The sequence below is a fragment of the Muscardinus avellanarius genome (genome assembly GCF_963383645.1).
Source record: "Muscardinus avellanarius genome assembly, chromosome: 3".
Taxonomy (NCBI): Eukaryota; Metazoa; Chordata; class Mammalia; order Rodentia; family Gliridae; genus Muscardinus; species Muscardinus avellanarius.
In genome coordinates, this window is record NC_137788.1 from 68326392 (window position 1) to 68351647 (window position 25256).

The 25256-nt window shown below is 39.9% G+C and overlaps 1 protein-coding gene across 3 annotated transcripts in view; it reads left to right on the forward strand.

Annotated features, from left to right (window-relative positions):
• The window catches only part of MIGA1 (mitoguardin 1), a gene marked incomplete at both ends in the record, with an annotated part of 50904 nt that extends 26404 nt beyond the window's left edge, over window positions 1-24500 (forward strand). For 2 of the 3 annotated variants that reach the window (XM_080693383.1, XM_080693385.1), the window contains 9 exons: window positions 7958-8058; window positions 12485-12603; window positions 13338-13410; window positions 14180-14266; window positions 15319-15417; window positions 16601-16735; window positions 19678-19731; window positions 21427-21543; window positions 24282-24500. In XM_080693383.1, the coding sequence (XP_080549509.1) occupies window positions 7958-8058; window positions 12485-12603; window positions 13338-13410; window positions 14180-14266; window positions 15319-15417; window positions 16601-16735; window positions 19678-19731; window positions 21427-21543; window positions 24282-24500 (1004 nt within the window). Of the gene's footprint in view, window positions 1-7957; window positions 8059-12484; window positions 12604-13337; window positions 13426-14179; window positions 14267-15318; window positions 15418-16600; window positions 16736-19677; window positions 19732-21426; window positions 21544-24281 lie in introns of all 3 variants that reach the window. The other variant, XM_080693384.1, reaches the window with a different exon arrangement.
• Between the last annotated feature and the right edge of the window lie 756 nt (window positions 24501-25256).

Here is a 25256-nt window from a genome sequence, read left to right on the forward strand (position 1 = left end):
TCCTGTTCAAAATAAAATATAAAATATGGCTGGGGGTATAGATCAGAGGTAGAATACCCCCTGAATTCAATCCCTAGGACCAAGAAGGAAGGAAGGAAGGAAGTAGATAGGTAGGTTGGTTGGTCTTTCTGGGTTTAGCTTAGAGGTAGAATGCCCCTGGGTTCAACCTCTAGTACCTAAATAAATATATAACTAAATAAGAATACCCCTGGGTTCAACCCCCCACTACCAAAATCAATAAATAAAAATAAAAAGTAAAAACAAAATCATTACAATCCTTACTTTGTATCTTTAGGCGGCAGGAAGCCACTGAAGATTATAAGAAGTTAAAGTCAAATTTCTGTGTTTGAAGGAGATCCTGGCCAGGTGGCCAGTACAGTTTAAAGATTTTACCCATCTTTCGCTTTGCTCTTTTTCACGTAGTATTTCTTGGAGTCAGTGAGATATTTTTCCAGCTGAGTACTGGCTGTACAATTTCTCTGGCAGAGAATAGGAAAAGCTATAAAGTGGGACCTCCTGACCACTAGAGAGATGTTACTCTTTCTGTTAGGAGGCCAGATAGAACATTTAGAAATAGTGAATGACTTGGCTGCAGGAGGAAATACAGCAACCTACATCTTGCGTCAAATGTCGACCGAGAGTTGATGCTCTGAGATCAGGTCTTCTTCCTTTCCTGCAGAATCACTGTGGTAGGAGGATGAACCCTGAGGGTTTATTTTTAGGGAGTGATATGACAGGCTTAAGTCATATATCAAGGTCTCTAAATACACAAAGTGCAAATTGCTAACATATGAGACATTTGGCTTAGTAATTTCCATCATAATCTTATTTTCAAAGAGCATATTAATATCCCCAAATGAAGCCTACCTGGTGTTATTTATGCAAGATAGGTTCATAAAAGGCAGCAGTATAAGCTGGGCATGGTGGCACATGCTTGTAATACCAGTACTTGGGAGGCTGAGACAGGGAGGATTGCAGGTTCCAAACCAGCCTCAGCAATTTAGCAAGATCCTGTTTCCAAATAAAAAATAAAAAGGGCTGGCAATGTAGCTTGGAAATAGAATGCCCCTGGGTTCAATCTGCAGAACAATCAATCAATTAATAAAGAAAGTAAGTAAAAATAAGCTGGGCATGGTGGGGCATACCTATAAAACTAGTACTTGAGAGGCTTAGGCAAGAGGATTGCAGGTTCCAGGCCAAACCTCAGCAACTTAACAAGACCCTTAGCAACTTAGTGAGACCTTGTTTCAAAATAAGAAAATAAGAAAAAAGGCTGGAAATGCAGCTTGGATATAGAATGCCCCTGTGTTCAATTCCTGTTAACAAAACAAAAAACAAAAAACACACAAAAAAACCCAAAAACAAAAACAGCAGCACAATGAAAATTGCTAGGGTCCCAGAACTAAGCAGAACTCCCAAAACTTGGCTTTGCCTCAGTGAACTGTTACTCAGTTCACGTTGGCAACTGTATTTCCCTGTTAGGAATCAGTTATTACATTGGCCAGTCAAGGTACCTTAAGGCTTTGATAAGTAGGGAAAGCCAGAGACAACCAGGGAAATCTCCTTTTAAGGCAGTGCTGTAAGTGATGGGCTGTTTTTCACATGTATTGACATTTCACATGGGTGAAACTGTGAGTCCCAGCACATTGAGAACTGACCAGTTCTTTTTTGTCCCAGTGGGTCTCATCTTTACTCTTCACTACTGAGGCCCATCAAGGGGGGAAAAATCAAGAAAACATTTTATAACTTAAGTTCTTTCATTTGTTGGGATTGTTGCTTTTAATAGTTTTACTCAACTTTCTTCTTTCAAACTATGCTCTAGCATTTTAAAACAAATCAGAAAAAAATTAGTCACAACATGGATGGGCAGATTGTCATAAAAACACACAGAGAACAGCAGTAGTTTTCTAGACTCTTGATTATTTAAACAAATTAAAGCAGACCATGTGCAAAATACTTCTTGGCAGGAGGCACTCATGCAATGTTATTAGAACAGTATAAAGGACAAGATTCCAAATCATATTTAAACTGCTAGAAGTCATCAAGGGGATGGCTGCTGACACAGGCGTCAGATGACACTGAGACATCTGGCAGGCCTCCCCTGCTCGCCAGAGTTACAAAGTCGACAGCGGGCAGCCTGGGTTTTAAAGGAAGAGGCATGTTTGGAATCTCCACTAGAGCTGCTAGGGTTAAAATAGACCCAGTGCTGTCTCAGTGGCAGAAAATAGAATGTGCCTAGGGGTGGCAAAAGTGAGACACAGAAAACACGATTAGATTGGTCGAAAGAAATAGACAAATAGATCAGTCCTGACGCTCCAGCAGGGCTTAAGTATCTTCTAGTTTCCTTTTCCTTTTCTTTTTTTAAATTTTAAAGCAAAGCCTTTTTTGGAAGAAAAAAAAAAAACTTAAGTAGTATGTGAATTATGAGGTTGTGAAAGAAGGAAGAAGGCTTGAATCCAGTCAGATTTTTGGCCTAAAATCTATAACAATTTAGTTAAAAGTAAACATTACAGTTTCAGTGTTCTTCCAAAGAAGAACATTATTTATATCTATGCATGAATGTTTTGAAGGTTCTGGATGATTTCGATAGGTAAAAAAAAAAAAAAAAAAAAAAAAAAAACTTTAAAAAAACTTTTTAGATTACTTATTTTAAAAGATTATCAAACAACAAATAAGCCACAAGAACCACCAAACCACCCCAACTTCATTGAGAGCCAATATGGTAACTGTGGTAACCATGGTGCATTTTTTATTTTTGTGGTACTGGGGAGTGGAACCCAGGGGCTTTCTACATCCAGCCTACATTCCCAGCTCTACTATATAATTTTTTTGGAAACAGGGTCTCACTAAGTTGCTCTCACTAAGAGCCTCACTAAGTAGCTGAGGCTGGCTTCGAACCTGTGCGATCCTCCTGTCTCAGCCTCCCAAGTGCTGGGATTACATATGTGTGCCACCACGCCTGGCCAATGGTGCATTTTTAATATATAATCATCCAATTTGTAGAGAGCTTTCCTTTTAGGACTTCTAATATTAATTATCATTCATTAAGGGACATAAACTGTGTATGTCAGGTTTATAAAATAGTATCATCAGCTGGATGTGGTGGGCATGCTTGTAATCCCAGTACTTGGGAGGCTGAGACAAGAGGATCACAGTTTCGCAGCGAGCCTCAGATACTTAGTGAGGTCCTCCACAACTTAGTGAGATTCTGTTTCAAAATAATGAAAAAAAAAAAATAGAACTGGGGTGTAGCTCAGATGTAGAATGCCCCTGGATTTAATCCCTAGAACCAAAATAAATAAATAGTATCATAAGATTAATTAATTTAAGACTGAGTATTAGCAACAAAATAAGTTTAACAGGGTTCTGAAAAAAGTTAAATCATTACAAGCCAGGCACACCTCTAATTCTAGTACTTGGGAGGCTGAGACAGGAGAATCACAGGTTTGAGGACAGCCTCAGGAAGTAGTGAGACTCTCATCAGCCTAGCAAGACTTTGTTTAAAAATAAAAATAAAATAGGGCCGGGGGGTGTAGCTCTGAGGTAGAATGTCTCAGGGCTCAATTCCTAGTAACACACACACACACACACACACACACACACACACACACACAACAACAACAACAACAACAATCATATTATAGGCAAAATGACCCAGAGGAAATAAGTAACAGGGTCTCTATAATTCAGTCATTGATTTATTTTGTGAGAGTAGGAATTGAAGCAGGGCTCTCTAACACTAAGCTACCTGCCCAGCCCTTTTTATTTTTTATTTTGAGATGGGGCTCTCTCTAGGTTGCCCAGGATGGCTTGGAATTTGTATTCCTCTGCCTCAGCCGTTGAGTTGCTGTGATTATAGACATGTGCCACTGAGCCCTGTGTGGCAGGCTCTGTTTTTGGAGGGGGGCAGTATTAGGAGTTGAACCCAGGGGCATTCTACCTCCAAGCTATGCCCATCTCTAGTGTCACATACACACAAAAAAGAGTATTTTATATTTTAATTTGATGCATGCAAGCAGTTAGTTTGAGATATTGCTAAAGATTCTTTCTTTATACTTTTTATTTTTTATCTAAAAAACAGATGTGCTGTTTCTCTTTATAATTATTAAGCTGTCATTCCAGGAATCAGAGCAATTACTGAAATAAGAGGTATGGTCTGTGGTTTATGGAGTTGGGTTTAATGAGCAAATCTTTCTAGTTTCTCTGGAATAGGGCCATTTTTCTTTGCTAAGTTTGGGTTGTTTTTTTTTTTTTTTAAATAAAGTACAACCATGGTGACTGATTGGGATGACACTGAGTTGCTGGCTACTGTTGACTGAAGTAAAACAGAGTCTTAACAGCTCATGGGTAATGTCTGAAAGGTAAAGTGGCACAAGATAAAAGGTCTGTGTCCACTCCAAAAATAGCAGGCGGCGTATGGAGGCCGGAGTCGACTGACTAAGAAGTTTGATCCCACTTTAAAAATGGTTCTGCATCATGAAAATTGTCCTGTGATTTCTGTTTTGCACAGGTAATTCTAAGAATAGAAAATAATCAAGAGAACAAATCTTGACAGTTGTCATTGCTGGTTGAAGTCTTATAAATATCTCAAAGTGTGTGTGTGTGTGTGTGTGTGTGTGTGTGTGTGTGTGTGTGTTTAAGTATTATGTATTGAAAAGGGAATTAAGATAATTTTTCCAAAATCAAGTATCCAGAGATACCACTTCTGTAACTGTTTACAAGTATAGAACAATTATGGTGATTATGTTATTTTTTTGGGGTAGAGATTAAACCCCAAGGACATTCTACTTCTTTTTTTTTTTTTTTTTTTTTTGTGGTACTCGGGTTCCTGGAAGCCCTTCTACCTTCGGGTGACACTCCCAGACCTATTTTATATTTTTATTTGGAAACAGGGTGTCTTAAGCCAGCGCGGCTGGCTTCGAACCTGCGCTATCCTCCTGTCTCCACCTCCCAAGCACGGGAATTACAAGTGTGCGCCACCACGCCCGGCTAGGGCATTCTACTTCTAAGCTACACCCCCAACCCTTTTTATTTTTTATTTTGAAACAGGGTCTCACCAAATTTCTGAGGTTGGTCTTAAACTTGTGATCCTCCTTGTCTAAACTACTTCCAAGTTCTAGGATTACAGGAATGTGCCACCACACCTGGCTGAGACAGGGGCTTGCTGTGGTGCTCAGGCTGGTCTCAGACTTCTAGGCTTAAATGATCTTCCTGTCGGGCGTGGTGGTGGCAGCAAACTCTTATCCCAGCATTTGAGGGGCCAAGACAGGAGGATCAGGGTTAGTGGACAGCCTCAGCTACTTAGTGAGGCCCTTTGCAACAGAGTGAGGCCCTGTTTAAAATAAAGACTAAAAAAAAAAAAAAAAAAAAAAAAAAAAAATAGGCCTGGGGGTGTAGCTCAGAGGTAGAAGCCCCTGGGTTCCATCTCCAGTAACATTAAAAAAAAAAAAAAAAAGTATTGATGTAAATTTAATCTGAAGTGGTTAAATGGTTATAATTTAAATTTAGAATGTAAATAGTTAAAATGTATAATTTGGTCCCCCAGCTAAAAGAAAGTAGAAAAAACATGTTACCAGTGTATGGTTGTTTTTGATACTTATAGGAATGAGTTTTTTACCAATTGTGGCTAGTTCTCTCTTCTGCTTGGCTTCAACTTTGAATACAATTGGTTGCACAACTTTTAAGGTTAAACTAAATCAATGGCTTGGATTTCAAAATACAAACTGCACTTCCCTATAGAATCATAAATTATATTTTCTGTTACTTTGTTTGTTTGTTGGTAAGGAGGATTGAACCCAGGGGCATTCTATCCTGAGCTATACCCCTATCCCTATTTTATTCTTTATTTTGAAACAGGGTCTCACTTAGTTTTAAGGGCTTCACAAGTTGCTAAAGCTGGCCATGAACCTGTGATCCTTCTGTCTCAGCCTCCCAAGTACTGGGATTACAAATGTGCACCACCACACCTGGCTGTATTTAAGGGTTTTAAAAAGAAAACAAAACCCAGGCGTGATGGCACATACCTGTTATCCCAGCATTCAGGAGGCTGAGACCGGAAGATCGTGGTTGGTAGATAGCCTCAGCTACCTAGGCCCTTCGCAACTCAGTGAGACCCTGTTTCAAAAATGAAAAGACTAAAAAATAGGGCTGGGAGGTGTAGCTCAGAGGTAGAATGCCCCTGGTTTCCATCATCAGAAGAAGAAAGAAAGAAAGAAAGAAAGAAAGAAAGAAAGAAAGAAAGAAAGAAAGAAAGAAAGCAAGCAAGCAAGCACAAGATTTCTGGTAAAGGTAATGAAATTTATTTAGGGATGAGTGATAGAATTAAAATTTATTTATTTATATTTTTGTGTTACTGGGGCTTGAACCCAGGGCCATTCTACCTCTGAGTTACACCCCCAACCCTATTTTATTTTTATTTTAAATAGAATCTCACCAGTCTTCTGAGTCTCACTACTTGCTGAGGCCATCCTCAAACCTGTGATCCTCCTTTCTCAGCCTCCCAAGTACTGGAATTATAAGCATGTACTACCACGCCCAACTATGGAATGAAAATTTAGATAAATGAAAATCAAGGAACTTTCTGGGTTATTTATTATTTTTTTATATTGTGGTACTTGGGATTGAACCCTGAGGGGAACCCAACCACTCAGCTACACCTCCAGCCCTATTTTATTATTTTTTTTTAAATTTTGAAACAGTGTCTCATTAAATTGCTGAGGCTTGTCATGAACCTGTGGTCCTCAGTTTCTGCCTACCAAGTGCTGGGATTACAGGTGTGCACCACCATACCTGGCCTACCTCAGAACTTTTATTTTGAGAAATGGTCTTGCTAACTTGTCCAGGTTGACCAAAAACTGGGAATCTTCCTTCCTTCCAAGTAGTTGGGATTACAGATGTATGCCACCATGCCTGGCAAGACACTATTTGTGTGTGTGTGTGTGTGTGTGTGTGTGTGTGTGTGTGTGGTACTGGGGATGGAACCCAGAGGCTTTCTACCTCCAGACTATACTCCCAGACCTATTTTATATTTTATTTTGAAACAGGGTCTCACTAAGTTGTTCAGGGCCTCACTAAGTACCTGAGGCTAGCTTCGAACTTGCACAATCCTCCTGTCTCAGCCTTCCAAGTACTGGGATTACAAGCGTATGCCACACGCCTGGCTAGGATACTATCTTCTTTAAGATCCAGGCATGGTGGTGCACACTTGTAATCCCAATGCTTGGGAGGCTGAGACAGGAGGATTGCACGAGTTTAGAAGCCAGCCTCAGGTACTTAGTGAGGCTCTCAGCAACTTAGTGAGACCCTGTTTCCAAATAAAGTATAAAATAGGTCTGGGAGTATAGCCTGGAGGTAGAAAAGCCCCTGGGTTCCACCCCCAGTACCACAGAGAGAGAGAGAGAGAGAGAGAGAGAGAGAGAGAGAGAGAGAGAGAGAGAGAGAGAGAGAGGCACCCCCCAGAGCTGGAAGGGTAGTGCACACCAGTAATCCCAGTACTTGGGATGCTGAGACAGGAAGATGGCAGGTTCAAGGCGTCTCAGCAAATAGTGAGACTCTATTAATCTAGAGAGACCCTGTTTCAAAATATAAAAGGGGAGGAGTTGGGGATAGAGATCAGAGGTAGAATGCCTCTGGGTTCAATCCCCAGTATCATTAAATAAATAAAAAGAATAGGGCTGTAGGTGTAGCTCAGTGGTAGAGCACTCCTGGGTTCAATCTCCAGCACCAAAAAAAAAAAAAAAACTGCTTTAATTTTTTCTTTTCTTGGCAGAATTTCAGCTTCATTTAAACAATGGATACTCTTTGGTAGTCTTCTTAGAGTATAGCCAATTGATTCATTATCATTTTCCTTTTAGATCCTAGTAGTCTAAATAAAGCCTAGAGGAGCTTCAGTATAGAAAATGAAAAGAGCAGAGACATCATGTCAGCTCCTGAACCTCTCCCCTCTTTCCCTTTCCAGATAAAGACACAGACATCACGGTGAAGGGGAACGCGGATGACTTTGGCTTGCGAGACACCTTGAGCGTCGCGTCAACCGATTCCTTTGCTTCAGTAGCAGAGGTAGCGCGTGATGGGAATCTCCCTTCAGCAGAGAGTGCATTTTACCACTGCTCTAATTAATTCAGTTGCCATATTTTAGCCCCATTTATTCATGTAGTGGATACCAGGATACACAGGATGACTGTAATGTGACTCTAAGCTCTCACAGGAACTTGCAGTCTCTTAAGGAGGTGAACATGTAAACACACACTCTAGATGGACACTTTCATGACTATAGATTATAGGTGAGGCATATAAAGTGTTATCTTTTTGTGTGTGTCGGGGCGGGGGGGGGTCTATGAATGGAACCCAGGGGCATTCTACCTACGAGCTACACCCCCTGCCCAATTTATTATTATTATTATTATTATTATTATTATTAATTATTATTATTATTATTATTTTGGTGGTACTGGGGTTCCTGGAAGCCCTTCTACCTCTGGGCTACACTCCCAGACCTATTTTTACATTTTTATTTGGAAACAGGGTCTCCTAAGCCAGTGCGTGCGGCTGGCTTTGAACCTGCGCGATCCTCCTGTCTCCGCCTCCCAAGCGCGGGGATTACAAGCGTGCGCCACCGCGCCTGGCTTTATTTTGAAAAAGGGTCTCACTAAGTTGCAGAGGGCCTCACTAAGTAGCTGAGGCTGTCCATGAACCGCGATCCTCCGGTCTCAACCTCCCAAATGCTGGGATTACAAGTGTGCGCCACCACGCCCTGCTATAAAGTGTTATCCTAATGGGAAACAACTTTCAGTTTATATCAAAAATGAAAAATACTCAGATTCTTAAGTTCACAAATCATACTTCTAGGAATTTGTTCCAAGCAAGTGACGGGATTCAAAGATTTACATATAAAAATACTTACCGTGGCATTTTAATAATAATGAAAAATTGCAAAGAGCTTAATGTCCAATTATGAACATCTGTACTTTTAAATATTGTAGAGCCATAAACATGTTTCTGATAATACTCTCTGACAAAGAACATATGTTAAATGAAAAGAATGTGAAGTTTTATATTGAGGATATAATTATAAAATATAGAGGATATAATTATAATTTTGTAAAAAGAAAAAAGACATGATATGTTATACAAGTATATAGATACAGGAAATTAAGCTAGGTATAAACACACTAATGTGAGCCAGGTGTGGTAGCACATGCCTGTAATCCCAGTACTTGGGAGGCTGAGACAGGGGATCCAGATTTGAGGCCAGCCTCAGCAACTTAGTGAGGCCCTGTTACAAAATAAAAAATAAAACAGGGTTGGGAGTGTAGCTCAAAGATGGAATGCCCTTGAATTCAGTTCTCAGTATCACAAAAATAAAATAAATAAATACAATCATGTATATACAGTGGTGATTACTGATTTATAAATTTATGTGAAATAGGTCTCCTGCTGAGATTTACATTTTGTACCAAAAGACTGCTTATAAAGAGATTCCTTTTTGCCAGGTATGCTGGCGCATGCTTGTAATCCCAATACTTGGGAGGCTGAGAGAGGAGGACCACAGGTTTGCAGTCAGCCATAGCTACTTAGTGAGGCCCTCTGCAACTCAGTTATACCTTATTTCAAAATAAAGTATAAAAAATAGGGCTGAGGGTATAGTTCAGAGGTAGAATGCCCTGGGTACCATCTCCAGTATTGCAAAAAAAAAAAAAAAGATACCTTTTATAATTTTTTTACAGCTTTAAAAAATGGCCAAATTTAGCCGGGCGTGGTGGCGCACGCTTGTAATCCCCGCGTTTGGGAGGCTGAGACAGGAGGATCGCGCAGGTCCGAAGACAGCCTCTGCTGGCTTAAGAGACCCTGTTTCCAAATAAAATATAAAATAGGTCTGGGAGTGTAGCCTGGAGGTAGAAGCCCCTGGGTTCCATCCCCAGTACCACACACACACACACACAAAAAAAAAAAAAAATGGCCAAATTTATCTCAGAATATTTGCATTTTTATGCAGATTTGAGATACTAAATGTCTTTTTTCACATAGTATTATACATTTTTAATTGATACATGAATTTATTCTGTAGTATTGGAAAGCTGTAGGTATTCTAATAATTTGTATCCTAAATCTTGATTCTTCCTTTTTTTTGGTATATGGTACTGGGAATTGAACCTGGGCATCATGCCTCTGAGCTACACCCCCGTTCTGTTTTATTTTGAAACAGGGTCTCCCTAAATTACCGAAGGCTTCACTCAGTTGCCGAGACTGGCTGTAAACCTGCGATTCTCCTGTCTCAGCCTCCCAAGTACTGGGCTTACAGGTGTGGATCCCACACCCAGGTGATTTGTCTTTTTTTTTTTTTTTTTTTTTTTTTTTTGGTACTGGGGATTGAACCCAGGGGCATTCCTACCTCTAGACTATACCCCCAGCTCTATTTTTTTTTTTTTTTAAATAGGGCCTCACTAAATTGCTTAAAACCTCACTTAAGTTGCTAAGGCTGTCCTAAAACCTTTGATCCTCCTGTCTCAGCCTCTCAAGTACTGGGATTACAAGTGTGTGCCACCACACCTGGCTAAGTTTGTTATTTAAGATACAAAGGTATGTTTGTATGTTTTTGGTACTAAGGATTGAACCCAGGTGCAATCTACCTTGAAGCTACACTCACAGCCCTATTTTCTAAATTTTTATTTTGAAATAGGGTCTCACTAGATTCCAAGAGTCTTATTACCAGCTGAAGCTGTCCTTGAACCTGCAATCCTCCTGGCTCAGACTCCCAAGTACTAAGGTTACAGGTATACGCCATCATGCCCGGCTTAGTTACAAAGGTTTAAAAAATAGTAAGTTACAAAGGTTTAATGCATTTTTCTTTTTCTTTTTTATTTTGTGGTACTGGGGGTGGAACCCAGGGGCTTTTCTACCTCCAGGCTATACTCCCAGACCTATTTTATACTTTATTTGGAAACAGGGTCTCACTAAGTTGCTGAGAGCCTCATTAAGTAGCTGAGGCTGGCTTCAAAACCTGTGTGATCCTCCTGTCTCAGCCTCCCAAGCGCTGGGATTACAAGCGTGCGCCACCACGCCCAACTGCAGTTGTTGTTTTCTAATGAACTATCAGAAGAGTAGGATTCCATTTGTAGAGTTTTTAGACTAACCAGAAGAACACAACTGTCTTTCTTTCAGTTTTACAGAGGTTAATCAAAGCTATATAGAAGCCAGACATAGTGGCACACACTTGTAATACCAGTACTTGAGAGGCTGAAGCAGGAGGATCGCAGGTTCAAGGACAGTCTTAGCCAGTAGTAGTAGTAGACTCTCATCAACCTAATGAGACTCTTATTTTCAAATAAAATAGGGCTGGGGGTGTAGCTGAGAGGTGGAATGCCCCCTGGGTTCAATCCTGAGTGCCACAAAAATAAATAAATAAATAAATTAATTAATTAATTAAAAATAGGGCTGGGAGTATAACTTAGAGGTAGAACACTCTTGGGTTCTATCCCCAGTACCACATACACACAAAAAGCTATATATAAAGCCTGGCATGGTGACAAATACCTGTAACCACAATACTTGGGAGGTTGAGACTAGAGGATGGCAGGTTTAAAGCAAGTCTCAGCAACCTAATAAGAACCTCTTTTAAAATAAAACATAAAATAGGGCTGGGGGTGTAGCTCAGAGATAGAATGCCCCTGACTTTAATACCAAGAAACCTCCCCCTAAAAAAGAAAGAAAAAAGCTACCTATGAGAATTAAAGTGAACTTATATCCATGTTTTTGCAGAAAACTTTGCTTCAGATATTTCTTTGTATTTAAAAAAATTTCCTCTCTCTCTTTTCTCTATCCCTCCCTTCCTCTTGCACTAAGGATTGAACTCAGGGCCTCCACATCCTAGGCCAGTTACATCTCCACTGAACTATACTCTTAGCCCTTTTTTTTTTAGAAAGGGTCGTGCTAATTTGTCCAGTTTCACCTTGAACTTGGTTGCTCTCTTTTTAATGCTTTCTCCTCTTCAGTTGTTCTTATTGATAAACAATAAATTATTGCTTTTTTGTGCACCCTGAGAGTTTAAGTCCTTGGATTCAAAATGAACTAAGCTTGTTGCAAGCCAAGTTATTTTTTGTTTTTTATTTTTTGCTCTTTTTAAGAACTGAATTTTTAGTAAAGTGGATTTAGGTTTTATTAGCTATAAAATGTTAGTGATTTTTAGTGGGGTTTTTTTTTTTTTTTTTGGTGGTACTGGGGTTCCTGGAAGCCCTCCTACCTCCGGGCTACACTCCCAGACCTATTTTTATTTTTGGAAACAGGGTCTCTTAAGCCAGCGCTGCTGGCTTCGAACCAGCCAGCGCGATCCTCCTGTCTCTGCCTCCCAAGCGCAGGGATTACAAGCGTGCGCCACCACGCCCGGCGATTTTTAGGTTTTAATCAAATTGAGTATATTTGGTAACAAGGAAAGCCCCCCTTCCTTCACTCCTTTGTCAGCGCGTCTGCTAACGCACCGTATTCTTAGCTTGCAGAACACAGAGAAGCACGGCACACATACAGTCTGGAGTCTTTCTGCCGCTGCCCTTTTTATGAAGAAGCCATGCATTTAGTTGAAGAAGGAAAAGTTTACTCCAGAGTATTGAGGTACTGTTCCAGTTCTGCTTATATTTATAAAAATGTTAAGGTGAGGTTACTATGCTAGTGTGGTATTTATTAAACCATGTTTATGAGAGTAGGGAAAAATATAAATATGTTTTCAGTTTTCAGTATCCAGGTAGAAAGAAAAAAATTTTTTTTTTTTGGTGGTGGTACTGGGGATGGAACCCAGGGGCCTTCTACCTCCAGGCTACACTCCCAGACCTATTCTATATTTTATTTGGAAACAGGGTCTCTTAAGCCAGCTGAGGCTGGCTTCAAACCTGAGCGATCCTCCTGTCTCAGCCTCCCAAGCACAGGGATTACAAGCGTGTTCCACCATACCCGGCCAGGAAATTTCTTTTTACACGTTATGCTGGTGTGGTGAAGGGGTGTGTGTGTATGTGTGTGTGTGTTTGTTTGTTTGTTGTGTGGTATGGGAGATTGAACCCAGGGACATTCTACCTCTGAGCTATATCACCAGCCCTATTTTATTCTTTACTTTGAAACAGGGTCTCATTAAACTGGGGAGGGCCTCACTAAGTAACTGAGGCTGGCCGTGAACCTGCGATCCTCCTGTCTCAGCCTCCCAAGTACTGGGATTACAAGTGTGGGCCACCCCATCTGGCAGAAGAAGACGCGTTTTAGATTAAGGTCCTGATGTCAAGCCTTGTTCGAATCCAGCTGCGTATCAGGCTGGCTCTTGACTGATGTCTAACAGGTATCTCCCGCTTGTCCCGCAGGACTGAAATGTTGGAGTGCCTCGGAGACAGTGACTTTCTTGCCAAGCTTCACTGCATTCGGCAGGCTTTTCAGGTATTTTTTTTAAACATTCACCAAGCCACTCTCCACCCTTTGAGAAAAAGTCAACTGGCTTGTACTTTCCCTCCCTGCCACTTAGTCTCACATGTCCTTGTCTCTTCCCATGGCTTCCCAGGTCCAACCAGACTTTGTCAATACATGGTATTTTGATGCTGCAGGTATATAAAAATGGCTGTTTAAAAATCTTCTTTGTTTTTATCAATTAGTGTGTATCTTAGGGTGTTTTCCCAAAAAAGAAATAAGGTCGTTTGATGATAAAATGTCAGCCAGTTGTTGTGATGCACACCTGTAATCCCAGTACTTGGGAGGCTGAGACAGGAGGATTGTAGGTTCGAAGCCAGCCTCAGCAACTTAGCAAGGCCCTCTGCAACTTAGTAGGACCCTGTTTTAAAATAAAAAATAAAATAGGGCTGGGGGTATAGCTCAGAGGTGGAATGCCCCTGGGTTCAATCCACAGTACCATAAATAATAATGATAAAATGTTTTTGTTTTCTTATATTTGGGGGATATATAAAACTTATTTTAGTTCTAATTATTTTGAACAGAACCTAAATTCAGATTTATCTCTCTCGAGTCTTTTTTGATTATTGGTTTCAAGAGCTTTTGATTTGAGTGAGTTCGTAGTATTCTGTGGTCTGCCTGTTGCTATGGCAGCACATGAAATGCATTAGCTGTGTCGAGGCTGTCTATGAGTACGTGTGCTGTGAAGTCGGAATTCATCATAGGTCTCTTGTGCTTTGTTTGGGGATGGTTTTTTTTTCAGGTAATTCTTTCAGAAACAGCCAACAGGATATTCCTTGCTGAGAGTGGAAGGAAAATTTTATCAGCTTTAATTGTGAAAGCACGAAAGGTAAACTTGTTTTGTTAGCAAGTTTTTAATTATTGTTTCTGTGTAACTGAAAATGAAAATACATTAGATTTTTTTATTTTGATAAGTTTTTGTAAGCTGGGTATGGTGGCACAAGCTTGTAATCCCCATACTTGGGAGGCTGAGACAGAAGGATTAAAGTTTCAAGGCCAGCCTTCAGCAATTAGCAAGATCCTGTTTCAAAATAAAAAATAAAATAGGACTGAGGTTGTAACTCGCAGTAGAACACCTCTGGGTTCAATTCCCAGTAGCACACCCTCAACACACACAGTGTCACACAGTGTCTGCTGTAACTACATTTTTATCTTAAGAAATGAACTAAATAGGCATACATATTTGAGTAATAAACAGTTCAGTATGATCATTTACTAACATTCTCATTTTTGGTTTCTGCAAAATATTTAAGCCAGGCGTGGTGACACACGCTTGTAATCCCAGCATTCAAGAGGCTGAGACCGGAGGATCAAGGTTTGCAGACAGCCTTGGCTACTTAGTGAGGCTCTCCACAATTTAATAGAACCTATTTCAATAATAAAGAATAAAAAATAGGGTGCCGGGCGTGGCACACGCTTGTAATCCCCACGCTTGCGAGGCAGAGACAGGAGGATCGCACAGGTTCGAAGCCAGCCTTGCTGGCTTAAGAGACCCTGTTTCCAAAAATAAAAATAGGTCTGGGAGTGTAGCCCGGAGGTAGAAGGGCTTCCAGGAACCCCAGTACCACCAAAAAAAAAAAAAAAAAAAAAAAGAAAGAAAGAAAGAAAGAAAAAAGAAAAAAAGAAAAGGAATAAAAAATAGGGCAGGGTGTGTAGCTCAGAGGTCAAATGCCCTTGGGTTCCATCCCCAAACTCCCCCCCCCAAAAAAATCCAAAATAGTAAATAAAATAAATTTGGCATATTTTCAAAATGTATTCTAATTCAATTACCTAAAATAATTAAGACCAAAGACTTAAGACTTAAAGAATAACTTATTTACTTTGTAGGCTTGGGCCTTTGACTAAATTGAGTTTAGGATTAAAATGTGTTTTCTTCTGCAGAATCCAAAGAAATTTGAAGACGTTTTTGATGAAATGATTTATTTTTTAGAGCAAACTGATCACTGGGATAGTACAGAAATGGAACTTGCAGCTAGAGGGGTAAAGTCAAAATTTTATTATATTCCCCTTAGCTATTCACGCACATTATATGAGCCGAGGCCAGGGTTTTCTTGTCAAGTGACAGTAAAACCACTATGTCTGGCAGGGCGACGTCATTCTCCTGATTGTCATAGAGAATAGAATCTAAACTCTTTATACACCGAGTCATTCGTTGTAAATAATTGCCTTTTAAAAACCTTCCTGTCAGCCAGGCATGATCTCTGTATTTGGGAGGCCGAATAGGAGGATCGCAGGCTCACAAGTTCAAGGCTAGCCTCAGCAATTTAGTGAGGCTCTCTGCAACATAGTGAGGTCTTGTTTAAAAAATAAAGTATGCCGGGTGTGGTGGCGCAAGCTTGTAATCCCCATGCTTGGAAGGCGGAGACAGGAGGTTCACGCCGGTTCAAAGCCAGCCTTGCTGGTTTAAGAGACCCTGTTTCCAAATAAAAATATAAAATAGGTCTGGGAGTGTAGCCTGGAGGTAGAAGGGTTTCCAGGAACCCCAGTACCACCAAAAACAAAAAAATAAAATAAAAAATAAAGAATAAAGTCAGGTGTGGTGGTGCACGCTTGTAATCCAGCATTTGGGAGGCTGAGACAGAAGGATTGTGGTTCATGGACATCCTCAGCTACTTAGTGAGGTCCTTGCAACTCAGTAAGACCCTGTTTCAAAATAAAGAATAAAAAATAGGGCTGAGGGTATAGCTCCGAAGTAGAATGCCCCTGGGTTCCATCCCCAGTGCCACAAAAAAAGACCTTCCTTTTGTTGGAAAATATTATGCTAAGAATATTAAGTGAGATCAGCCAGTCACAGAAAGCAGAGGGTTGTGTGTTTTCTCTCATACGTAGAAGCTAGAGAGAATTGGGAAGCAAAAGAGACTTCAGACACTTGAGGAGAAATGCCTGTAGAATAGTGGAGGGGGAGGGAGGGCAAAAAGGAAACTTGATGGGGGAAACAGTTCCCATAACGCTGTGTCCATTTATGAAGTTGTCAGCACTAGTCTCAAGTTTCAATATGTACAAAGAGGGAGAGGGACCGGGTGGGATACAGAGGGAACACACCTAGTGCTGGGTGCGTGCAAGTTTCTATCACTATGAGCCTCATTTTGATGTGTAATTACAAAGTGTACCAATAAGAGTATACTAAAAAAAAAAAACTTCCTCTGTTTGCAATTTAATGCAGGTGAAAAATCTAAATTTTTATGATGTTGTTCTGGATTTTATATTAATGGATTCCTTTGAAGATTTAGAAAACCCACCAAGTTCCATACAGAATGTAGTCAATAATCGCTGGCTAAACTCTTCCTTCAAAGAAACTGTAAGTGGTGATTTACCTTTCTTAGCTATTTAAATTTGATGAAAAGTGGTCACAATGAGAATGTAATAAGATTTACAGATACATCTGACTGGAATGACTAGTATGGAAACTGAGTTCATCTTCTGATATTGGGATCAGAGATGTACAGTGTATCACACTCTCAAATGAAATTCTCCTTTGGGACCTGCCACCGGTCCCAGCCTTGATCTGGGGGACCTAATATTTCGTCAGGTCTCTAAAGAATATCAGGCTTCAAATGACTTCAGGTCTATCAAAAAATCATCTCTAAAGCAAGGCGTGGTGGCGCACACTTGTAATCCCAGCATTTGGGAGGCTGAGACAGAAGGATCGTGGTTTGCAGACAGCCTCAGCTACTTAGTGAGGCCCTTTGTAACTCAGTGAGACTCTGTTTCAAAATAAAGAATAAAAAATAGGGCTGGGGATGTAGCTTGGAGGTAATATGCCCCTAGTTTCATCCCCAGTACTGAAAAAAAAATCATCTCTAAAAAAATGGCCCAGTGACTAAATAAAAATATAGCAAATACAGTAAAAAAGTGATAATATGTTGGTTCCTTTGTTTCAGTGCTGGGGATTTAACCTAGGACATTCTACTTCTAAGCTACATCCCTAGCCCTATTTTATTTTTTATTTGGAAACAGAGTCAATTTTGCCAGGTTGCTGAGGCTGGCCACGATGAATCCTATTCAGCCTCCCAAGTCCTGGGATTTCAGGAGTATGCCACCACACTCCGCTAACAATATGTATTTTTAAGAGGAACACAGAGACTTACGTTCTTTAAGATGTTCAAAAATTAGAGAAAAAGAAGACAGGCGCAAATGTGAGACAGGGCTAAACTATATTCTAGACTTTAAATGTTTTCAGTTTCTCCTGTTTTTTTATATTCAAATTTCTGTTTGACATTTGATTATGTTGGGCTTTAAGTATGTATCTTAGAAGGAAGTCAGGGTGCACATGATTGATGTTTATTTTTTATTTTTATTTTATTTTTTGTGTGGTACTTGGGGTGGAACCCAGGGGCTTTCTACCTCCGGGCTATACTTCCAGACCTATTTTTTATATTTTATTTGGAAACAGGGTCTCACTAAGTTGCTGAGAGCCTCACTAAGTAGCTGAGGCTGGCTTCGAACCTGCGCGATCCTCCTGTCTCAGCCTCCCAAGCGCTGGGATTACAAGCGTGTGCCACCACGCCCGGCTTATGATTGATGTTTAGTGATGAAGTTTGAATGTCTTTAAAAACTACCATTTGGCAGTTCAGTTGTTTTGAAATTTCCTCACATTAAATTTTACCTATTTCTTAGATTTTGGACCTTGCAAATGGTAAGCCAGTATTCTTCCATTGAGTCATATCCCCATCCTTCTATATTAAATTTTAAAGCATTTCTAATAATCTGCTTTTTCCTGAATTAAGATATGTTTCAATTACAAAAGGTACATGTTTTTCATTTCTGTAGCTGTTTCAGTAAAGTGACTTTGATCGAAGATCGCATGCCTGGTATGGTGGCACTCCCTGTAATATCAGTATTTGGAAGGCTGAGACAAGAAGCTCACAGCATTGAGGCTAGCCTCAGCTACTTAAACCCTCAGCAACTTAGAGGGACATTGTTTAAAAAACAAAAATAGGTCCTAGTCTGTAACTTAGAGGTAGAATGCATTCCCCTGGGTTCCAACTGCAATAACCACCCCCCAAAAATAAAGTTGAGTCATACAAGGAAAGGGTTAGGTTTCTTCAGAATCCGCTGAAGAGAACTTGTTTTTTCTTGACCTTGTTTTCTAATCTTAGTTCTTAAATAAATGTTCACTCTACCACAATATTTCAGTAATATATATATATTTTTTTTGTACTGGGAATTAAACCCTGGGGTATTCTACCTCAGAGCTATACCCGGCTCTATTTTATTCTTATTTTGAAACAGGATCTCATTACTTACTGAGGCTGTCCTCAAACCTGTGGTCCTCTTGTTTGTCTCAGCCTCCCAGGTATGGGGATTACAGGCATGCGCCACCACACCTGGTTTAGCAATATTATTCTTTTGTGTGTGTGTGTAGTACCGGGAATTGAACCCAGGGACATTCTACCTCCAAGTTATACCCCTAGCCCTGTTTTTTTATTTTTTTATTTTTTATTTTGAAACAGTTCTGGAGGGTCTTACTAAATAGCTGAGGGCTGGCCCCAAACCTGCAATCCTCCTGTCTCAGCCTCCCAAGTACTGGGATTACAAGTGTGCACCACCAAACCTGGCTGCAATCCTATACTTTTTTTTTCTTCTTTGTGGTACTAGGGATTGAACCCAGGGGTATTCTATCTTCAAGCTACACCCCCAGCCAGATTTTATTTCTTATTTGGAAACAGGGCCACTCTAGGTTGATGAGAGTCTCACTACTTGCTGAGGCTGTCCTCAAACCTGCAATCCTCCTGTCTCAGCCTCCCAAGTACTGGGATTACAGTTTTGCAATTCCATGCCCAGCTTGCAATACTATTCTTAAAGGAAAAAAAGTACTACTTTGTTTTCATTTTTACACACAGAACATTTACTTGTATATGTGCATTTATATACACATATTTTCAGAGGAACAGAATTTAAGAACCTTTAAGAACTGAGTCATAGTTGCCAAGCTCCTTGGCACCAGAGTTGTCTTTTTCACTTATTGGCTCTGTATTACGGTTGTTTTTTTTTTGTTTTTTTTTTTTAATGTTAGAGATTAACTCAGCCTCCCAAGTACTTGGATTACAGGCGCTGTCACCACTCTCAGCTGAAGTATTTTCTCATTAATGTTTATGAGCAATATAAGAAGCCTGGACCAGGCCATATTCTGAACTCTTTCGACCCTTAAACTTTGAATTACAATAAACTACCCTTGTCTAAATGGGGATGCTGGTAAAGCTGTGGATTTAATTGTGCTTTTCTCCTCCATGAATCTAGGCCGTGGCTTCAAGTTGTTGGTCAGTGCTAAAACAGAAAAGGGAGCAGATGAAGGTAAATGTCCTTGCGCCCTGGACTCTTGTTGCAGTGCATTTTCTGTTGCTATGACAACACCAGAGACTGGTTAGTTTGTGAAGAAAGAGGTTTATTTAGCCCACAGTTTTGAAAGCTGGGAAGTCCCCAGATCTGCACTCGCTGCTCCTGGTGAGGGCTTCGTGCGGCTTCAACTCCCAACAGAAGTAAGGGCAACACCTGGACCACCGTGCTCTGAAGCTTCTGTTCTCATGGCCGACTGAGAGTGGGGACTCAATAGGAAAAGACCCATTCCATATGCAGGGGCTCCGCCCACCCAGGGCCCTCCTCCCCACACTGCTGCATTGGGAACCAAGCCCCAGGATGGTTTTGGTGGGGACAAGCCATATTCAAGCCTCAGCAACTCCTTTTTTGGTACTCCTCAGTACCAAAAAAAAAAAAAAAAAAAGAAAGAAAAAAAAAGAAAGGAGAGAGAGAGAAGAAGGGATGGAAGGGCGGAGGGAGGGAAGGAAAAGAAATCCTATATTTTAAATAAGTCCTCTAAAATGTAAATGATTGTTATGAATTCTAATGTTTGAGAACCACTGGCTTAGGATAGAGAGCAGACTTTTTAGACCTGGGTTTCATCCTCGTTCTGTGTATGGCAAGCCCTGACCACCGCCTGACTTTTAGCTTCCCCAAATGGAAGTTGGAGTTAACACTTCCTTTGTAAGACTTTTGTGAGGATGAGCAGATATCACTATAAGATTTAATTTCACCATAAAGTTAAAAGTAATTTTAAAAGAATTTCAGAGTGGTAGCTTCTATAATATTGATAATAATAGCACTATTTCTAATATGATTGCCCCCCCCCCCGTGTTGTATGTGTGTGTTTCTAAGGACTGAACCCAGGGCCTTGTGCTTGCTTGGCAAGTACACACCATTGAGCTACATTCTCAGCCCTGTGTTTTCTACTTTTTAGAGTAGATATTTTACCTCAGTCTAATCTTCCTTCTATACCCACAAACATCTGTATGCTTCACTTTTTTTTTTTTTTTTTTTTTTGGACTGGGGATTGAGCCTAGGCATTCTACCTCTGAGCTATAGTCACAGCCCCCTTTTTATTTTTATTTTGAAACAGGGTCTCACTAAGTTGCTTCGGCTGTCCTTGAACCTGCGATCTTCTAGTCTAAGCCTCCCAAGTACTGGGATTACAGCACCACCATGCCTGGGTTCTGCTTTACTTTTTTTTTTTTGGTACTAGAGAAGGAACCCAGGGGCATTCTACCTCCAAGTGGCACTCCCAGCCCTATTTTTTTTTCTTTATTTTTAAACAAGGTCTCACTAAGTAGCTGAGGCCATCTGCAAATCACAGTCCTCCTGTCTCAGCCTCCCAAGTACTGGGATTATAAAAGTGTGCACCACCAGGTCTGGGTCTGGCTCTGTTTCACTTTTTTTTTTTTTTTTTTTTGGTACTGGAGATGGAACCCAGAGGCATTCTACCTCTAAGCTACACTTAGAATAAATATTCTTTATTTTTGAAACAGGGTCTCACTGAATTGCAAAGGGCCTCACTAAGTAGTTTATTAACTTTTTTAATAGACTGGCTTATGATTGATTCTTGATTTCCTCTCAAAAACAGCTGGCCATACAATGGATAAGAAGCTCAGTGTTCCTACTAGAGAAAGCAAGTACAAGAAGATAAAAATAACTTGGTTCTTTTTTACTTCTCAACAGATTCCAGATGGATTTTTTGCCCATTTCTATGCCATTTGTGAGCACATAAGCCCTGTGCTAGCCTGGGGCTTTTTGGGTCCTAGAAATTCTCTCTATGATATATGTTGCTTCTTTAAGGTATGTTCAATCATTGCTTTTTTTCCTAAGTCAAAAAGTGGGTAAGGTTTTATTCTGTTTTATTTTTGCTTTTGTAGAAGAAAGAATGTTATTTAAAAGCAAAATTATAAGAGCAATTTTTTTTTTTTTGGAGGTACTTGGGATGAAACCCAGGGGGATTCTACCTCTAAGATATAAGAGCAATTTAAATTCAGCCAGGCATAGTAGCACACACTTGTAAATCCAGTACTTGGGAAGCTGAGACAGGAGGATTGCAGGTTCACAGCCAGCCTCAGCTACTTAGTGAGGCCCCTCACCATTTAGTGAGACCCTGATTCAAAATAAATAATAATAAAATAGGGCTGGGATTGTAGCTTGGAGGTTGAATATCCCTGGGTTCAACCCCCAGTACCAAAAAAATAAAAAGCAATTTAAATTCATGTTTAAATGCAGTATTAAAGCTGGGTGTGGTGGCGCACGCTTGTAATCCCAGCATTTAGGAGGCTGAGATTGGAGGATTGTGGCTTACAGATGGCCTCAGCTACTTAGTAAGGCCCTCCCGCAACTTAGTGAGACCTGTTTCAAAATAAAGAACAAAAAATAGGGCAGGGGGTGTAGCTCGGAGGTCGAATGCCCCTGGGTTCCATTCCCAGACCCGCAAAAAAAAAAAAAGAAAAAAAATGCAGTATTAAATTAAGTGGCATATTATTATACTGCTGTTACTAAAATAGACCAGTACTTTATGGATTTGGCACCTTAGTTTAGAATAGATTCAAAAAATTCATTTACCTTATAGTTCTTTCTTTCCTGGTCTTGCATGATGTTGGCCATGTTACAATCAAATTGATGTAGTTTGTTCTTCATGCCTGGACACTTGACATTCATAAAATAATATCCAGTGCATATGTGGTAATCATAGAAATAAGTTCTGAATCATGGTGATATGAAGGATAAAATCCAAGTTTTGTAAAATAACATGGGCGTTTAAAGTTCTGTCCTAATGCCAGGAGTTTTTGTTTGCCAATACACAAGTTACATCTCTTTGCAGAATATTCTGGCTAGCAAAGTGCCAAGAAAAGTCTATTTAATAGTTTTGAATTTGGGCTGAGTTTAAAGGAGCAAATAAAAGTAAGCATAGTTGAATATGAAATTTGAAAGTTTGGATGTTTGAAAGTTATTCATGTTTCATTATGCCATTCATTTTACAAAATTAAAAATCAATGTTTATGTGCTGTTGATATAATATTTAAGTAGGGAATGTTAACTTTATTATCATTCAGAACTTTCTTTTTTTTTTTGCGGGTCTGTGGATGGAACTCAGGGGCATTCTACTTCCAAGCTACACCCCCTGCCCTATTTTTTATTCTTTATTTTGAAACAGGGTCTCACTAAGTTGCAGAGGGCCTCACTAAGTAGCTGAGGCAGTCCGCGAACCGCAATCCTCCCGTCTCAGCCTCCCGAATGCTGGGCTTACAAGTGTGTGCCACCACGCCCAGCTAGACTTTATTAATTTTTGACTAAGTTACTTCACCTCTCAAGTGTAAGGTGTTTTAATGGAAAAAAAACTGGAGATGGGAATCAAGTCTGTCACTAATGAGCAGTCTAACCTGGAGAAAACCATTCTTTGGTCCTCCTCTCCTTCATTTGTAAAATAAGAGGACTTGACGGGTTGATTGCTAGTGACCCTTCCAGATATAGAATCTGGTGAATCACTGGAATGTGCCTTCTTCATAGTTCTTAACATTTGGTTTCTGGAGGATAATATACAACTTACATAAAATGAGCTTCAGCATAAATATTACAAGATCTGCTGGTTTGAGATTTGAAATCACTTTTACTTTTCATGTCTTAAGGTTTTCTTATACAGAAAAGTGTACATTTAAAACTATATATGATTGTTGAAAATAGTTTATTCTTCTGTATTAAAGTAGTACCAGTCTTCTGAGGTGACAATGAAGGAAAGGTTAATGAGTTGCCCCCATCTAACTAATACTTTAGAGTTTATGGACACTTCTCACAAATTGTCTTTGCCAGGTGTGGTGGCGCATGCCTGTAATCCCAACACTTCCAAGTCTGAGACCAGACGAGCACAGGTTTGAGGACAACCTCAGCAACTTAGCAAGTTCCTCTGTAACTTAGTGAGACCTGGTGTCCAAGTAAAAAATAAAATAAAATAGGGCTGGGGGTGTAGTTCATAGGAAGAATGCTCCTGAGTTCTATCCCTAGTACCACACAAAAAATAAAATAAACAAAATAAAATTAATAAAAGTCTTTTTTTGATCATGTCAACCCATGAGTAGTAAATAGTATAGGTGGTATTATCTCTTACTTTACAGGGGGGAAAATGAGACTCAGAAAAGAGCACATCACTTGTTCAAGATTCCCTTTTCCTTTTGTGTGTGTGTGTGTGTGTCTGTGTGTCTGTGTGGTACTGGGGATTGAACCCAGCGGCATTCTACCTCCAAGCTACACTCCCAGCACTATTTTTTTATTCTTTATTTTGAAACAGGGTCTTGCTAAGTTTCAGAGGGCCTCACTAAGTAGCTGAGGCTGGTCACAAACCTGTGATCCTCCTGTCTCAGCCTCCCAAGTACTGAGATTACAAGTGTGTGCCACCACACTCGGCACAGGATTTCCTTTTCCAATGAGATATGAAGCCATCTCTGGAGCTCCTGACTCAATACTCACTGCAGTATTAGTAACTCTTATATTTCATATACTTTTGGTCTAACAAATGCTCATTTGTGTTCGTTTTGCAGAATCAAGTTCTTTTCTTTCTCAAAGACATTTTTGACTTTGAGAAGGTGCGCTATTCAAGTATAGACACTTTGGCAGAAGACCTCATGCAGTTACTCATCCGCCGCACAGAACTTTTAATGGCCTATCTTGGAGGAGATGCCCTGAGGCACACCAGTAGTTGTATAAGCAATCACAGTCAGGTTCTGTCCAGTGGGCTGCTGGAAGCCAAAGTGCAATAAGTATCATAAGAATCATACAATCTGAGCATGCTATCAAAATCTTACAGTAACTATTGATTTTGTAACATATATTACAAAATCAACAGAATTGGTGGATGTGGACTCAGGGAAATGGAAGAAAATCTAGTAAAGAATGAGTGACTGTACTGTACTTATACAGAAATTTTGTCATTGAATCCAGGGGCAGTTTATCCAGAGAGGCGTTTAATAATCTAGGTGTAATTTAGGTTGCAAAATGTTGCGTATTTTGTAGGAATACTGCTTAAATTGAAGCCAGTCCTTGGGAATTCACTGATATGTTGTCTTCAAGCTGTTAGAAATGTCCAGTATAATTCTTAAAAGCTCAGTTTTTGTACTTTGTACCTTGAAAACTTACATCTTAGCCAAGATCTTTATGGCCCACACTTGTATGAGAATGTACTATTCTTAATGTCAATGTATTTAACTTTGCCTGAAAATGTATTTTTAACTGTAAAGTTACTCATTTGTTTGATTAAATTTAGGCAGTCGTGGTGTTTAATATGTACTGCTTATTGCTTGTACATTTGCTTATGTATTTGAATCAAAAATTATAAGCACTGGGTATTGTTATAAAACATTTAGATGAATTGACACTGAGAATTTTACAACTTACAACTTTACATTAGAATAACTATAGTTTACAGCCAAGTTTGGTGGCACACGCCTGTAATCCCAGTGCTTAGGAAGCTGAGACAAGAGGAATGCAGATTTGAGGCCAGCCATCAGCAACTTAAT